At 50.0% G+C, this 17,269-nt stretch overlaps 1 protein-coding gene across 2 annotated transcripts in view; it reads left to right on the top strand.

Annotated features, from left to right (window-relative positions):
- LOC140409377 (rhotekin-like) overlaps positions 1-17,269 on the top strand; it is a 342,330-nt gene that overhangs the window by 35,635 nt on the left and 289,426 nt on the right. For both annotated transcript variants that reach the window (XM_072497827.1, XM_072497828.1), the window contains exons 3-5: positions 2,623-2,684; positions 14,914-14,967; positions 16,220-16,337. In XM_072497827.1, the coding sequence (XP_072353928.1) occupies positions 2,623-2,684; positions 14,914-14,967; positions 16,220-16,337 (234 nt within the window). The remainder of the gene's footprint in view (positions 1-2,622; positions 2,685-14,913; positions 14,968-16,219; positions 16,338-17,269) is intronic.

The raw sequence follows: 17,269 nt of genomic DNA on the forward strand, positions 1-17,269 counted from the left end.
CCCGCCCCGCTCCGTCCCTTCCCTTCCCTCCCCTTTCCCTTCCCTTCCCGCTCCTTCCCGCTCCTTCCCTTCCCTCCCCATCCGGGCTTCCAACAGTAGGCCAGTGCATATTGATCGGATCGATCATCTCTTGCTGGCCTATAGACAGGGCAGCTCCCGACACGTCCAGCAGCCTGCCTGACCTCGAGTGAATTGCACCACGGCCAGGTGGATTTCCCGTGGGGCTGGAGTGACTGTGGGTTATTTTAAATTGCCCAATTCTTTCATTTAAAATGGCCAATTTTATTTGGCCCTGGTGGGTCACCTCACCTGTGTTTACACACCTGGGGCGGGATTCTCCGACCCCCCGCCGGGTAGGGGAGAATCCCGTTCCTGATATCAGAAAGCTCGGTCAGATCACTGACCACTGCATAAAGATTCTTATTCTGTTTGGGAATCTGGGAAGCTGTCCCCTGCCACTCTGCGAGAGCACAGAGTCAACCAGGCGGGTGACAGCCTGAGAAACAAAAGCCCTTCCCGCTATTGAAAGGAATCATACTTCTCCACAATTGTCCCGATGGACTTGCTCCATTTGTCCAGATGTATTACGGAGACATCCCTAATGTTCATCACCTGGTTCTCGAGGAGGCAGAATATCCAGCAGCTCCCGAACCTTCAGGCAAGATTCAGCTGGGAATCTCCGTCAGCGGGATCCTCCGCTTCCCCGCCACGCCCACAGGCCGCAGGTTATCCCGGGATAACCCCATCGGCCAGCTGCCGGTTCCAAGGATCCTGCTGCTAGCAGGGAAAAGGGCGGCACCGGAAATCAGGGCTGGCGGGAAGGAATATCCTGGGAAATCAGGGCTGGCGGGATGGGGAATGCCGGGAAATCTTGATTGGCGGGATGGGGATTCCCAGGAAATCAAGTCTGGCGGGAAGGAGGATTTTGGGAAATCAGGGCTGGTGGGATGGGGAATGCTGGGAAATCAGGGCTAGCGGGAAGGAGGATCCCGGGAAATCTGGGCTGGCGGGAAGGAGGATCCCGGGAAATCAGGGCTGGCGGGATGGGGTATCCCGGGAAAGCAGGGCTGGCGGGATGGGGAATCCCGGGAAAGCAGGGCTGGCGGGATGGGGAATCCCGGGAAAGCAGGGCTGGCGGGATGGGGAATCCCGGGAAAGCAGGGCTGGCGGGATGGGGAATCCTGGGAAAGCAGGGCTGGTGGGATGGGGAATCCTGGGAAAGCAGGGCTGACGGGATGGGGAATCTCGGGAAAGCAGGGCTGGCGGGATGGGGAATCCCGGGAAAGCAGGGCTGGCGGGATGGGGAATCCCGGGAAAGCAGGGCTGGCGGGATGGGGAATCCCGGGAAAGCAGGGCTGGCGGGATGGGGAATCCCGGGAAAGCAGGGCTGGCGGGATGGGGAATCCCGGGAAAGGAGGGCTGGCGGGATGGGGAATCCTGGGAAAGCAGGGCTGGCGGGATGGGGAATCCCGGGAAAGCAGGGCTGGCGGGATGGGGAATCCCGGGAAAGCAGGGCTGACGGGATGGGGAATCTCGGGAAAGCAGGGCTGGCGGGATGGGGAATCCCGGGAAAGCAGGGCTGGCGGGATGGGGAATCCCGGGAAAGCAGGGCTGTTGGGATGGGGAATCCCGGGAAAGCAGGGCTGGCGGGATGGGGAATCCCGGGAAAGCAGGGCTGGCGGGATGGGGAATCCCGGGAAAGCAGGGCTGGCGGGATGGGGAATCCCGGGAAAGCAGGGCTGGCGGGATGGGGAATCCCGGGAAAGCAGGGCTGGCGGGATGGGGAATCCCGGGAAAGCAGGGCTGGCGGGATGGGGAATCCCGGGAAAGCAGGGCTGGCGGGATGGGGAATCCCGGGAAAGCAGGGCTGGCGGGATGGGGAATCTCGGGAAAGCAGGGCTGGCGGGATGGGGAATCTCGGGAAAGCAGGGCTGGCGGGATGGGTAATCCCGGGAAAGCAGGGCTGGCGGGATGGGGAATCCCGGGAAAGCAGGGCTGGTGGGATGGGGAATCCCGGGAAAGCAGGGCTGGCGGGATGGGGAATCCCGGGAAAGCAGGGCTGGTGGGATGGGGAATCCTGGGAAAGCAGGGCTGGCGGGATGGGTAATCCCGGGAAAGCAGGGCTGGTGGGATGGGGAATCCCGGGAAAACAGGGCTGGTGGGATGGGGAATCTCGGGAAAGCAGGGCTGGTGGGATGGGGAATCCCGCCCCAGCTCTCCCGGAGTGTGGTGTTGTGAAGTTACTCGATCACATCGATCACAGCATCGCCCTCCCTGTATTGTTGCTGGGGTACAGGCAGAGAATTGTACAACAACAACTGTCCAAAGTGACTTTCATAGCGCCTGGCAGAACCACAACCTCTACCACCCAACCAGCACGTCTCCCTCCAAATCACACACCAGCCGAATTTGGCAATACTTTGCTATTCCTGCTGTAACTGGCCGAATTTCCTGAGATTCTCGACCCTACCAATCGGATTGGGGCCCCGTCTCCATTGGGCTGGGAGGAGGAGGGAAGGGCGTTGATCACCCATGGCCCAAGATAAATGATTTGAAAACTGTATCACTTAATTTGAAGCTGGTTTTGCCGATCTCTGAAGTGGTTTGACGGTTTCTCCACAGATCCTCCGATGCAGGCCTGCTGAAAGATCGCTCACCGTGCAAGGGAAAGGTTGCCATATCTGGTAAGAACAAACAAAGAACAAAGAAAATTACAGCACAGGAACAGGCCCTTCGGCCCTCCCAGCCTGCGCCGATCCAGATCCTTTATCTAAACCTGTCACCTATTTTCCAAGGATCTACTTCCCTCTGTTCCGCGCCCGTTCATATATCTGTCTAGATACATCTTAAATGATGCTATTGTGCCCGCCTCTACCACCTCCGCTGGCAAAGCGTTCCAGGCACCCACCACCCTCTGCGTAAAAAACTTTCCACGCACATCTCCCTTAAACTTTCCCCCTCTCACCTTGAAATCATGGGCCCTTGTAATTGACACCCCCACTCTTGGAAAAAGCTTGTTGCTATCCACCCTGTCCATACCTGTCGATTTCCCGCCGAAATTGTCGATTTCAGCGGGAGAACAGCTGGTGAGTCAGTTTCAGCGGGAGCATTGCGGAAGTGGCTGCTGGGAGGTAAGTCAACCTTTAAAAGCACTTGTCTTTGCAGGGGCAGGCCAGTCGATTTCGGCGGGAGTGGAGCTGGCTGGTTAGTCAATTTCAGCAGGAGCTGAGAATTTTTCTTTTTTATAAATTAGTTTTTTAGGCGGGATCAGGAAGTCGACCCGCGGACGTCTGGGAAGACCCTCACCAATAAATTCTGGTGGAGAGGAAACCCGAGACACTACACGTGTAGTGTCTCCCACCCGCCCTCCTCCTCTAACCTAATAATAAAACCCATTGGTCTGAGGTAAGTACCATATTTTATTATATTATTATTATTTTTTATAAAAATTTAATTTAGTTGTTAGCCAGATCTTGGTAGAAAGTAAGAGGAATGGCAGGGAAGGGAGTGCAATGTTCCTCCTGCAGGATGTTTGAGGTGAGGGATGCAGTTAGTGTCCCTGCTGATTTTACCTGCAGGAAGTGCTGCCATCTCCAGCTCCTCCAAGACCGAGTTAGGGAACTGGAGCTGGAGTTGGAAGAACTTCGGATCATTCGGGAGGCAGAAGGGGTCATAGATAGCAGCTTCAGGGAATTAGTTACACCAAAGATTGGAGATAGGTGGGTAACTGTAAGAGGGACTGGGAAAAAGCAGTCAGTGCAGGGATCCCCTGCGGTCGTTCCCCTGAGAAACAAGTATACCGCTTTGGATACTTGTGGGGGGGGGGACTTACCAGAGGTAAGCCATGGGGTACGGGCCTCTGGCACGGAGTCTGTCCCTGTTGCTCAGAAGGGAAGGGGGGAGAGGAGCAGAGCATTAGTAATTGGGGACTCTATAGTCAGGGGCACAGATAGGAGATTTTGTGGGAGCGTGAGAGACTCACGTTTGGTATGTTGCCTCCCAGGTGCAAGGGTACGTGATGTCTCGGATCATGTTTTCCAGGTCCTTAGGGGGGAGGGAGAGCAGCCCCAAGTCGTGGTCCACATTGGCACTAACGACATAGGTAGGAAAGGGGACAAGGATGTCAGGCAGGCATTCAGGGAGCTAGGATGGAAGCTCAGAACTAGAACAAACAGAGTTGTTATCTCTGGGTTGTTGCCCGTGCCACGTGATAGTGAGATGAGGAATAGGGAGAGAGAGCATTTAAACACGTGGCTACAGGGATGGTGCAGGCGGGAGGGATTCAGATTTCTGGATAACTGGGGCTCTTTCTGGGGAAGGTGGGACCTCTACAGACAGGATGGTCTACATCTGAACCTAAGGGGCACAAATATCCTGGGGGGGAGATTTGTTAGTGCTCTTTGGGGGGGTTTAAACTAATGCAGCAGGGGCATGGGAACCTGGATTGTAGTTTTAGGGTAAGGGAGAATGAGAGTATAGAGGTCAGGAGCACAGATTTGACGTCGCAGGAGGGGGCCAGTGTTCAGGTAGGTGGTTTGAAGTGTGTCTACTTCAATGCCAGGAGTATACGAAACAAGGTAGGGGAACTGGCAGCATGGGTTGGTACCTGGGACTTCGATGTTGTGGCCATTTCGGAGACATGGATAGAGCAGGGACAGGAATGGATGTTGCAGGTTCCGGGGTTTAGGTGTTTTAGTAAGCTCAGAGAAGGAGGCAAAAGAGGGGGAGGTGTGGCGCTGCTAGTCAAGAGCAGTATTACGGTGGCGGAGAGGATGCTAGATGGGGACTCTTCTTCCGAGGTAGTATGGGCTGAAGTTAGAAACAGGAAAGGAGAGGTCACCCTGTTGGGAGTTTTTTATAGGCCTCCTAATAGTTCTAGGGATGTAGAGGAAAGGATGGCGAAGATGATTCTGGATAAGAGCGAAAGTAACAGGGTAGTTATTATGGGAGACTTTAACTTTCCAAATATTGACTGGAAAAAATATAGTTCGAGTACAATAGATGGGTCGTTTTTTGTACAGTGTGTGCAGGAGGGTTTCCTGACACAATATGTTGACAGGCCAACAAGAGGCGAGGCTACGTTGGATTTGGTTTTGGGTAATGAACCAGGCCAGGTGTTGGATTTGGAGGTAGGAGAGCACTTTGGGGACAGTGACCACAATTCGGTGACGTTTACGTTAATGATGGAAAGGGATAAGTATACACCGCAGGGCAAGAGTTATAGCTGGGGGAAGGGCAATTATGATGCCATGAGACGTGACTTGGGGGGGATAAGGTGGAGAAGTAGGCTGCAAGTGTTGGGCACACTGGATAAGTGGGGCTTGTTCAAGGATCAGCTACTGCGTGTTCTTGATAAGTATGTACCGGTCAGACAGGGAGGAAGGCGTCGAGCGAGGGAACCGTGGTTTACCAAGGAAGTGGAATCTCTTGTTAAGAGGAAGAAGGAGGCCTATGTGAAGATGAGGTGTGAAGTTTCAGTTGGGGCGATGGATAGTTACAAGGTAGCGAGGAAGGATCTAAAGAGAGAGCTAAGACGAGCAAGGAGGGGACATGAGAAGTATTTGGCAGGAAGGATCAAGGAAAACCCAAAAGCTTTCTATAGGTATGTCAGGAATAAGCGAATGACGAGGGAAAGAGTAGGACCAGTCAAGGACAGGGATGGGAAATTGTGTGTGGAGTCTGAAGAGATAGGCGAGATACTAAATGAATATTTTTCGTCAGTATTCACTCAGGAAAAAGATAATGTTGTGGAGGAGAATGCTGAGACCCAGGCTAATAGAATAGATGGCATTGAGGTACGTAGGGAAGAGGTGTTGGCAATTCTGGACAGGCTGAAAATAGATAAGTCCCCGGGACCTGATGGGATTTATCCTAGGATTCTCTGGGAGGCCAGGGAAGAGATTGCTGGACCTTTGGCTTTGATTTTTATGTCATCATTGGCTACAGGAATAGTGCCAGAGGACTGGAGGACAGCAAATGTGGTCCCTTTGTTCAAAAAGGGGAGCAGAGACAACCCCGGCAACTATAGACCGGTGAGCCTCACGTCTGTAGTGGGTAAAGTCTTGGAGGGGATTATAAGAGACAAGATTTATAATCATCTAGATAGGAATAATATGATCAGGGATAGTCAGCATGGCTTTGTGAAGGGTAGGTCATGCCTCACAAACCTTATTGAGTTCTTTGAGAAGGTGACTGAACAGGTAGACGAGGGTAGAGCAGTTGATGTGGTGTATATGGATTTCAGCAAAGCATTTGATAAGGTTCCCCACGGTAGGCTATTGCAAAAAATACGGAGGCTGGGGATTGAGGGTGATTTAGAGATGTGGATCAGAAATTGGCTAGCTGAAAGAAGACAGAGGGTGGTGGTTGATGGGAAATGTTCAGAATGGAGTACAGTCACAAGTGGAGTACCACAAGGATCTGTTCTGGGGCCGTTGCTGTTTGTCATTTTTATCAATGACCTAGAGGAAGGCGCAGAAGGGTGGGTGAGTAAATTTGCAGACGATACTAAAGTCGGTGGTGTTGTCGATAGTGTGGAAGGATGTAGCAGGTTACAGAGGGATATAGATAAGCTGCAGAGCTGGGCTGAGAGGTGGCAAATGGAGTTTAATGTAGAGAAGTGTGAGGTGATTCACTTTGGAAGGAATAACAGGAATGCGGAATATTTGGCTAATGGTAAAGTTCTTGAAAGTGTGGATGAGCAGAGGGATCTAGGTGTCCATGTACATAGATCCCTGAAAGTTGCCACCCAGGTTGATAGGGTTGTGAAGAAGACCTATGGAGTGTTGGCCTTTATTGGTAGAGGGATTGAGTTCCGGAGTCGGGAGGTCATGTTGCAGCTGTACAGAACTCTGGTACGGCCGCATTTGGAGTATTGCGTACAGTTCTGGTCACCGCATTATAGGAAGGACGTGGAGGCTTTGGAGCGGGTGCAGAGGAGATTTACCAGGATGTTGCCTGGTATGGAGGGAAAATCTTATGAGGAAAGGCTGATGGACTTGAGGTTGTTTTCGTTGGAGAGAAGAAGGTTAAGAGGAGACTTAATAGAGGCATACAAGATGATCAGAGGATTGGATAGGGTGGACAGTGAGAGCCTTCCTTCTCGGCTCGTGATGTCTAGCACGAGGGGACATAACTTTAAACTGAGGGGTAATAGATATAGGACAGAGGTCAGAGGTAGGTTCTTTACGCAAAGAGTAGTGAGGCCGTGGAATGCCCTACCTGCTACAGTAGTGAACTCGCCAACATTGAGGGCATTTAAAAGTTTATTGGATAAACATATGGATGATAATGGCATAGTATAGGTTAGATGGCTTTTGTTTCGGTGCAACATCGTGGGCCGAAGGGCCTGTACTGCGCTGTATTGTTCTATGTTCTATGTTCTACCTCTCAGAATGTTGCAGACCTCAATCAGGTCCCCCCTCAACCTCCACCTTTCCAACGAAAACAATCCTAATCTACTCAACCTTTCTTCATAGCTAGCACCCTCCATACCAGGCAACATCCTGGTGAACCTCCTCTGCACCCTCTCTAAAGCATCCACATCCTTCTGGTAATGTGGCGACCAGAACTGCACGCAGTATTCCAAATGTGGCCTAACCAAAGTCTTATACAACTGTAACATGACCTGCCGACTCTTGTACTCAATACCCCGTCCGATGAAGGCAAGCATGCTGTATGCCTTCTTGACCACTCTATCGACCTGCGTTGCCACCTTCAGGATACAATGGACCTAAACTCCCAGATCTCTCTGTACATCAATTTTCCCCAGGACTCTTCCATTGACCGTATAGTCCGCTCTCAATAGATTATCATAGAATTTACAGTGCAGAAGGAGGCCATTCGGCCCATCGAGTCTGCACCGGCTCTTGGAAAGAGCACCCTACCCAACATAAAACAGAGAACATAGAACATTACAGCGCAGTACAGGCCCTTCAGCCCTCGATGTTGCGCCGACCTGTGAAACCACTCTAAAGCCCATTTACACTATTCCCTTATCGTCCATATGTCTATCCAATGACCATTTGAATACCCTTAGTGTTGGCGAGTCCACTACTGTTGCAGGCAGGGCATTCCACGCCCTTACTACTCTCTGAGTAAAGAACCTACCTCTGACATCTGTCCTATATCTATCTCCCCTCAATTTAAAGCTATGTCCCCTCGTGCTAGACATCACCATCCGAGGAAAAAGGCTCTCACTGTCCACCCTGTCCAATCCTCTGATCATCTTGTATGCCTCGATTAAGTCACCTCTTAACCTTCTTCTCTCTAAAGAAAACAGCCTCAAGTCCCTCAGCCTTTCCTCATAAGATCTTCCCTACATACCAGGCAACATTCTGATAAATCTTCTCTGCACCCTTTCCAATGCTTCCACATCCCGTAACAGCCTCCCCGAACAGGCTCCGGAATGTGGCGACTAGGGGCTTTTCACAGTAACTTCATTTGAAGCCTACTTGTGACAAGCGATTTTCATTTTTCATTTCATTTCATCGTTCCTATAATGCGGTGGCCAGAATTGCACACAATACTCCAAATGCGGCTGCACCAGGGTTTTGTACAGCTGCAACATGACCTCATGGCTCCGAAACTCAATCCCTCTACCAATAAAAGCTAACACACCGTACGCCTTCTTAACAACCCTCTCAATCTGAGTGGCAACTTTCAGGGATCTATGTACATGGACACCGAGATCTCTCTGCTCATCCACACTGCCAAGAATCTTACCATTAGCCCAGCACTCTGTCTTCCTGTTATTCCTTCCAAAATGAATCACCTCACACTTTTCTGCATTAAACTCCATTTGCCACCTCTCAGCCCAGCGCTGCAGCTTATCTATGTCCCTCTGTAACTTGTAACATCCTTCCGCACTGTCCACAACTCCACCGACTTTAGTGTCATCTGCAAATTTACTCACCCATCCTTCTACGCCCTCCTCCAGGTCATTTATAAAAATGACAAACAGCAGTGGCCCCAAAACAGATCCTTGTGGTACACCACTAGTAACTGGACTCCAGTCTGAACACTTCCCATCAACCACCACCCTTTGTCTTCTTCCAGCTAGCCAATTTCTGATCCAAACTGCTAAACCTCCCTGAATCCCATGCTTCCGTATTTTCTGCAGTAGCCTACCGTGGGGAACCTTATCAAACGCTTTACTGAAATCCATATACACCACATCAACTGCTTTATCCTCATCCACCTGTTTGGTCACCTTCTCAAAGAACTCAATAAGGTTTGTGAGGCACGACCTACCCTTCACAAAACCGTGTTGACTATGTCTAATCAAATTATTCCTTTCCAGATGATTATACATCCTATCTCCTATAAACCTTTCCAAGATTTTGCCCACAACAGAAGTAAGGCTCACTGGTCTATAGTTACCGGGGTTGTCTCTACTCCCCTTCTTGAACAAGGGGACAACATTTGCTATCCTCCAGTCTTCTGGCACTATTCCTGTAGACAAAGATGACTTAATAAGATCAAAGCCAAAGGCTCAGCAATCTCCTCCCTAGCTTCCCAAAGAATCCTAGGATAAATCCCATCCGGCCCAGGAGACTTATCCATTTTCACCCTTTCCAGAATTGTTAACACCTCCTCCTGATGAACCTCAAGCCCTTCTAGTCTAGTAGCCTGAATCTCAGTATTCTCCTCGACAACGTTGTCTTTTTCCTGTGTGAATACTGATGAAAAATATTCATTTAGCACCTCTCCTATCTCCTCGGACTCCAAGCACAACTTCCCACTACTGTCCTTGACTGGCCCTACTCTTACCCTAGTCATTCTTTTATTCCTGACATATCTATAAAAAGCTTTAGGATTATCCTTGATCCTACTTGCCAAAGACTTCTCATGTCCCCTCCTGGCTCTTCGTAGCTCTCTCTTTAGGTCCTTCCTCGCTAACTTGTAACTCTCGAGCGCCCTTACTGAACCTTCATGTCTCATCTTTACATAAGCCTCCTTTTTCCTCTTGACAAGTGTTTCGACTGCCTTAGTAAACCACGGTTCCCTTGCTCGACCACTTCCTCCCTGCCTGACAGGCACATACTTATCAAGGACACGCAGTAGCTGTTCCTTGAACAAGCTCCACATTTCCATTGTGCCCATCCCCTGCAGTTTTCCTCTCCATCCGATGCATCCTAAGTCTTGCCTTATCGCATCATAATTGCCTTTCCCCCAGATATAACTCTTGCCCTGCGGTATATACCTATCCCTTTCCATCACTAAAGTAAACGTAATCGAATTGTGGTCACTATCACCAAAGTGCTCACCTACCTCCAAATCTAACACCTGTCCTGGTCATTTGGCCCATCGAGTCTGCACCGGCTCTTGGAAAGAGCACCCTACCCAAGGTCCACACCTCCATCCTATCCCCATAACCCAGTAGCCCCACCCAACACTAAGGGCAATTTTGGATACTAAGGGCAATTTAGAATGGCCAATCCACCTAACCTGCATATCTTTGGACTGTGGGAGGAAACCGGAGCACCCGGAGGAAACCCACGCACACACGGGGAGAATGTGCAGACTCCGCACAGACAGTGACCCAAGCCGGAATCGAACCTGAGACCCTGGAGCTGTGAAGCAATTGTGCTATCCACAAGGCTACCGTGCTGCCCCGTCTTGAATTAGACCTTCCAAAATGCATCACCTCGCATTTGCCTGGATTGAACTCCATCTGCCATTTCTCTGCCCAACTCTCTAATCTATCTATATTTTGCTGTATTCTCTGACAGTCCTTCTCGCTATCTGCAACTCCACCAATCTTAGTATCATCTGCAAACTCGCTAATCAGACCACCTTTACCTTTGTCCCGATCATTTATGTATATCACAAACAACAGTGGTCCGAGCACGGATCCCTGTGGAACACCACTAGTCACTTTCTCCATTTTGAGACACTGCCTTCCATCACTACTCCCTGTCTCCTGTTGCCCAGCCAGTTCTTTATCCATCTAGCTCGTACACCCTGATCCCCACACGACTTCACTTTGTCCATCAGTCTGCCATGGGGAACTTTATCAAACACCTTACTGAAGTCCATGTATATGACATCTACAGCCCTTTCCTCATCAATTAACTTTGTCACTTCCTCAAAGAATTCCATTAGGTTTGTAAGACATGACCTTCCCTGCACAAAACCATGCTGCCTATCCCGTACCAGCCTCCCCGAACAGGCGCCGGAATGTGGCGACTAGGGGCTTTTCACAGTAACTTCATTGAAGCCTACTTGTGACAATAAGCGATTTTAATTTTCATTTTTCACTGATAAGTCAATTTTCTTCCAAATGTGAATAGATCCTATCCCTCAGTATCTTCTCCAACGGTTTGCCTACCACTGATGTCAAGCTCACAGGTCTATAATTCCCTGGATTATCCCTGCTACCCTTCTCAAACAAAGGGACAACATTAGCAATTCTCCAGTCCTACGGGACCTCACCCGTGCTCAAGGATGTTGCAAAGATATCTGTTCAGGCCCCAGCTATTTTGTCCATCCGGACCTGGGGACTTGTCCACTTTAATGCCTTTTAGAATATCCAAAACTTCCCCTTTCCTTATGCCGACTTGACCTAGAGTATTTAAACATCCATCCTTAGCCTCAACATCCATCATGTCCCTCTCCTTGGTGAATACCGATGCAAAGTACTCATTAAGAATCTCACCCATTTCCTCTGACTCCACGCATAAATTCCCTCTTTTGTCTTTGAGTGGGCCAATCCTTTCTCTAGTTACCCTCTTGCTCCTTATATACGAATAAAAGGCTTTGGGACTTTCCTTAACTCTGTTAGCAAAAGATATTTCATGTCCCCTTTTAGCCCTCTTTATTGCGCGTTTGAGATTTGTCCTAATTTCCCGATATTCCTCCAAAGCTTCATCAGATTTCAGTCGCCTAGATCTTATGTATGCTTCCTTTTTCATCTTAGCTAGTCACACAATTCCACCCATCATCCATGGTTCCCTAATCTTGCCATTTCTGTCCCTCATTTTCACAGGGACATGTCTGTCCTGCTCTCTAATCAACCTTTCCTTATAAGACTACCACATTTCAAATGTGGATCTACCCTTAAACAGATGCTCCCAATCCACACAGGTCCCGAATGGCAGCAGTTCAAGTAGACAAGGTTGTTAAGAAAGCTTATGGATTGCTCTGGGTCTGATTTAGCTCACTGGGCTAAATCGCTGGCTTTGAAAGCAGACCAAGGCAGGCCAGCAGCACGGTTCAATTCCTGTACCAGCCTCCCCGAACAGGCGCCGGAACGAGGCGACTAGGGGCTTTTCACAGTAACTTTTTTGAAGCCTACTCGTGACAATAAGTGATTTTTATTTTTCTTTTCATTTCATTTTCATTTCATTGTCATTCATTGGCAGAGATTGAATATAAATGTAAGGATTTAATGTTGGAGTTGTATAAAACACTGGTGAGGCCACAACGGGAGTATTGTGTGCCGTTCTGGTCACCACATTACAGGAAGGACGTTATTGCTCTGGAGAGAGAGCAGAGGAGGTTTACAAGAATGTTGCCAGGGCTGGAAAAGTGTAGCTACGAAGAGAGATTGGATAGATTGGGGTTATTTTCCTTGGAACAAAGGCTGAGGGGCGACTTAATTGAGGTGGACAAAATTATCAGGTGAAGAGATAGAGTGGGCAGACTAAAATAGTTTCCCTTGGTGGATAATTGATGAACCAGGAGACAGAGATTCAGGATAAGAGGCAGAAGGTGTAGAGGGGACGTGAGGAAGAACCTTTTTACCCAGAGGGTAGTGGGAGTCTGGAATTCGCTGCCCGAGTTGGGGGTGGAGGCAGAGACCCTAAACTCTTTAAAAAAGTACCTGGATCTACACCATCAGTGCTGTAAGCTACAGGGCCATGGGCCGGGAGCAGGAAGATGGGATTCGAAAGGACACCTGGGTGTCCCCGGGCTGCATGGACCAGATGCGCTGAATGGCCTCATGGTTGAATCTGCCACAATCAACATCCTGTTACCATTGATCAGAAACTAAACTGGACTAGCTGTACGTAAAATATATTTTTATTACAACATTTGTGTATAGATATAGATATAGAACAATACAGCGCAGTACAGGCCCTTCGGCCCACGATGTTGCACCGAAACAAAAGCCATCTAACCTACACTATACCATTATCATCCATATGTTTATCCAATAAACTTTTAAATGCCCTCAATGTTGGCGAGTTCACTACTGTTGCAGGTAGGGCATTCCACGGCCTCACTACTCTTTGCGTAAAGAACCTACCTCTGACCTCTGTCCTATATCTATTACCCCTCAGTTTAAAGCTATGTCCCCTCGTGCCAGCCATTTCCATCCGCGGGAGAAGGCTCTCAATGTCCACCCTATCCAACCCCCTGATCATTTTGTATGTCTCTATTAAGTCTCCTCTTAACCTTCTTCTCTCCAACGAAAACAACCTCAAGTCCATCAGCCTTTCCTCATAAGATTTTCCCTCCATACCAGGCAACATCCTGGTAAATCTCCTCTGCACCCACTCCAAAGCCTCCACGTCCTTCCTATAATGCGGTGACCAGAACTGTACGCAATACTCCAAATGCGGCCGTACCAGAGTTCTGTACAGCTGCAACATGACCTCCCGACTCCGGAACTCAATCCCTCTACCAATAAAGGCCAACACTCCATAGGCCTTCTTCACAACCCTATCAACCTGGGTGGCAACTTTCAGGGATCTATGTACATGGACACCTAGATCCCTCTGCTCATCCACACTTTCAAGAACTTTACCATTAGCCAAATATTCCGCATTCCTGTTATTCCTTCCAAAGTGAATCACCTCACACTTCTCTACATTAAACTCCATTTGCCACCTCTCAGCCCAGCTCTGCAGCTTATCTATATCCCTCTGTAACCTGCTACATCCTTCCACACTATCGACAACACCACCGACTTTAGTATCGTCTGCAAATTTACTCACCCACCCTTCTGCGCCTTCCTCTAGGTCATTGATAAAAATGACAAACAGCAACGGCCCCAGAACAGATCCTTGTGGTACTCCACTTGTGACTGTACTCCATTCTGAACATTTCCCATCAACCACCACCCTCTGTCTTCTTTCAGCTAGCCAATTTCTGATCCACATCACTAAATCACCCTCAATCCCCAGCCTCCATATTTTTTGCAATAGCCTACCGTGCATGTGATAAAACAAAACATTTCTTAAAGGAATAGTCCCACCCCCCTGCCACATTAGTTTAAACCCTCCCCAACAGCGCTAACAAACACCCCTTCCCCCCAGGACATTGGTTCCAGTCCTGCCCAGGTGTAGACCGTCCGATTTATAATGGTCCCACCTCCCCCAGACCCGGTTCCAATGTCCCAAAAATCTGAATCCCTCCCTCTTGCACCATCTCTCAAGCCACACATTCATCCTGCCTATTCTTCCATTCCTACTCTGACTAGCACGTGACACTGGCAGCAATCCTGAGATTACTACCTTTGAGGGCCTATTTTTTAGTTTAGCTCCTAACTCCCTAAATTCTGATTGTAGGACCTCATCCCATTTTTTACCTATATCGTTGGTGCCTATGTGCACCACGACAGCTGGCTGTTCACCCTCCCCCTTTAGAATGTCCAGCAGCCACTCTGCATTTAATAGCTGCTCACTGGTTTAAGAATGTTCAGTATTTCCTATTCTTAATTCCCAAGTAAATACCTCCCATTCCACCACATGATACATCATTTGTACTGATTGCCCACTGACCACTCGTTTCACTCTGCAACCCACTTGTGTCCTCCTCACAACTCACATTCCCACTTAGCTTTGTATTGTCAACAAATGTAGGTATCATACCTTCAGTCTCCTCATCTAATCTGACATAGTTTGCAAGTAGTTGCGGCCCCAGCACTGATTCAGAAACTTTACGCTGTTGTATTCTCATTGCTAGACCTGCGGATTCCTCTGATGTGGAAAGACACGGATTACTTCAAAAACAGAGGAGGTGAGAACTGACTTTTTGTCTGAATGAACATAAAAATCTTTATTGTCACAAATAGGTTTATGTTGACACTGCAATGAAGTTACTGTGAAAAGCCCCTAGTCGCCACATTCCGGAGCCTCTTCGGGTACACAGAGGGAGAATTCAGAATGTCCAATTCACCTAACAGCAGGGGCGGGATTCTCCGATATCGGAGCGATGTCCGCCGACCGGCGCCAAAAACGGCGCGAATCAGTCCGGCATCGCGCCGTCCCAAAGGTGCGGAATTCTCCGCATCTTGAGCGGCCGAGCCCTCACCTTGAGGGGCTCGGCCCGCGCCGGACTGATTTCCGCCCCGCCAGCTGGCGGGAAAGGCCTTTGGTGCCCCGCCAGCTGGCGCAAAACTGAGTGTCAGCGGCCGCTCACGGCATCCCCGCGCATGTGCAGTGGAGGGAGGGTCTCTTCCGCCTCGGCCATGGTGGAGACCATGGCGAAGGCGGAAGGGAAAGAGTGCCCCCACGGCACAGGCCCGCCCGGGGATCGGTGGGCCCTGATCGCGGGCCAGGCCACCGTGGGGGCAGCCCAGGGGCCAGGTCGCCCCGTGCCCCCCCCTGGACCCAGAAGCCCGCCCACGGAGCCGTGTCCCGCTGTCCCAAAGGTGGTTCAATCCATGTCGGCTAGCGTGGGTTGACAGCGGCGGGACTTCGGCCCATTGCGGGCCGGAGAATCGCCCGGGGGGGGGCGCCAACCGGCGTGGCGCGATTCCCGCCCCCGCCGAATATCCGGTGCCGGAGAATTCGGCAACCAGCGGGGGCGGGATTCACGCCAGCCCCCGGCGATTCTCCCACCCGGCGGGGGGTCGGAGAATCCCACCCCACGTCTTTCAGGACTTGTGGGAGAAAACCGGAGCACCCGGAGGAAACCCACGCAGACACTGGGAGAACGTGCAGACTCCGCACAGACAGTGACCCAAGCCGGAATCGAACCTGGGACCCTGGAACTGTGTGAAGCCACAGTGCTAACCACTGTGCTACCATGTCGCCAATTAGTTGTGCTGTTTATTTGCTGGAAGATTTGGGAGATCAGGGTTTGGGAAAGGTGCAGGATGGAGTTTATTGGCCAGGAATGGGGTGGGAGTCGGGGAAGGAATACAAGGTGGGAGTGAAAGAGTGTGAAAAAGAAGAGGGGGTGCAGAAACATGGGGCTATGTGTGTGAGGCATTCGATGCATTGGGGGTGATTAATTCCAGGACTGATGTTTGTGTTGTTCCGCACAGATTTCCATCGGTATGCTGTGTTTGCATTGCTGAAGATTGGCTGTGACATCTACGACACGGACATGGTGCTGGTCGATTGCACCATGTCTGATATTTGCTTTGAAAACGCCTTTGTGTTGTAAGTAGAAAATTGTGCTTCCTGGTCAAGCAACAAAATGGCTTCCAGATTTGTCTACCTTTCCGGAATGCTTAATTTTATTCATTGCTCAGATCTTGGTGACCTGTTAAATGAATCACAAAAGGTTAGTAAGAAGGGCAGCACGGTAGCATAGTGGTTAGCACAGTTGCTTCACAGCTCCAGGGTCCCAGGTTCGATTCCGGCTTGGGTCACTGTCTGTGCGGAGTCTGCACGTTCTCCCCGTGTGTGCGTGGGTTTCCTCCGGGTGCTCCGGTTTCCTCCCACAGTCCAAAGATGTGCAGGTTCGGTGGATTGGCCATGATAAATTGCCCTTAGTGTCCATAAAATGTTAAGTGGGGGTTACTGGGTTACGGGGATAGGGTAGATATGTGGGCTTCAGTAGGGTGCTCTTTATAAGGTCCGGTGCAGACTCGATGGGCCGAATGGCCTCCTTCTGCACTGTAAATTCTATGACTCTATGATTCTATGAAAATGGAATGTTATTGCAAAGGGAATATATGGCTCTGCTGCACAGAAGGGCAGGAAGAAGAATGGCAGGGCTATAGTGACAGGGGACTCAATTGTGAGGGGAATAGACAGGCGGTTCTGCGGACGCAATCGAGACTCCAGGATGGTATGTTGCCTCCCTGGTGCAAGGGTCAAGGATGTCTCGGAGCGGCTGCAGGACATTCTGGGGGGGGGGGGGGTGAACAGCCAGCTGTCGTGGTGCACATAGGCACCAACGATTTAGGTAAAAAACGGGAGGAGGTCCTACAAGCTGAATTTAGGGAGCTAGGAGTTAAACTAAAAAGTGGGACCTCAAAGGTAGTAATCTCAGGATTGCTACCAGTGCCACGAGCTAGTCCGAGTAGGAATGTCAGGATAGAGAGGATGAATACGTGGCTCGAGAGATGGTGCAAGAGGGAGGGATT

This window comes from Scyliorhinus torazame, chromosome 3 (assembly GCF_047496885.1).
Source record: "Scyliorhinus torazame isolate Kashiwa2021f chromosome 3, sScyTor2.1, whole genome shotgun sequence".
Lineage (NCBI taxonomy): Eukaryota > Metazoa > Chordata > Chondrichthyes > Carcharhiniformes > Scyliorhinidae > Scyliorhinus > Scyliorhinus torazame.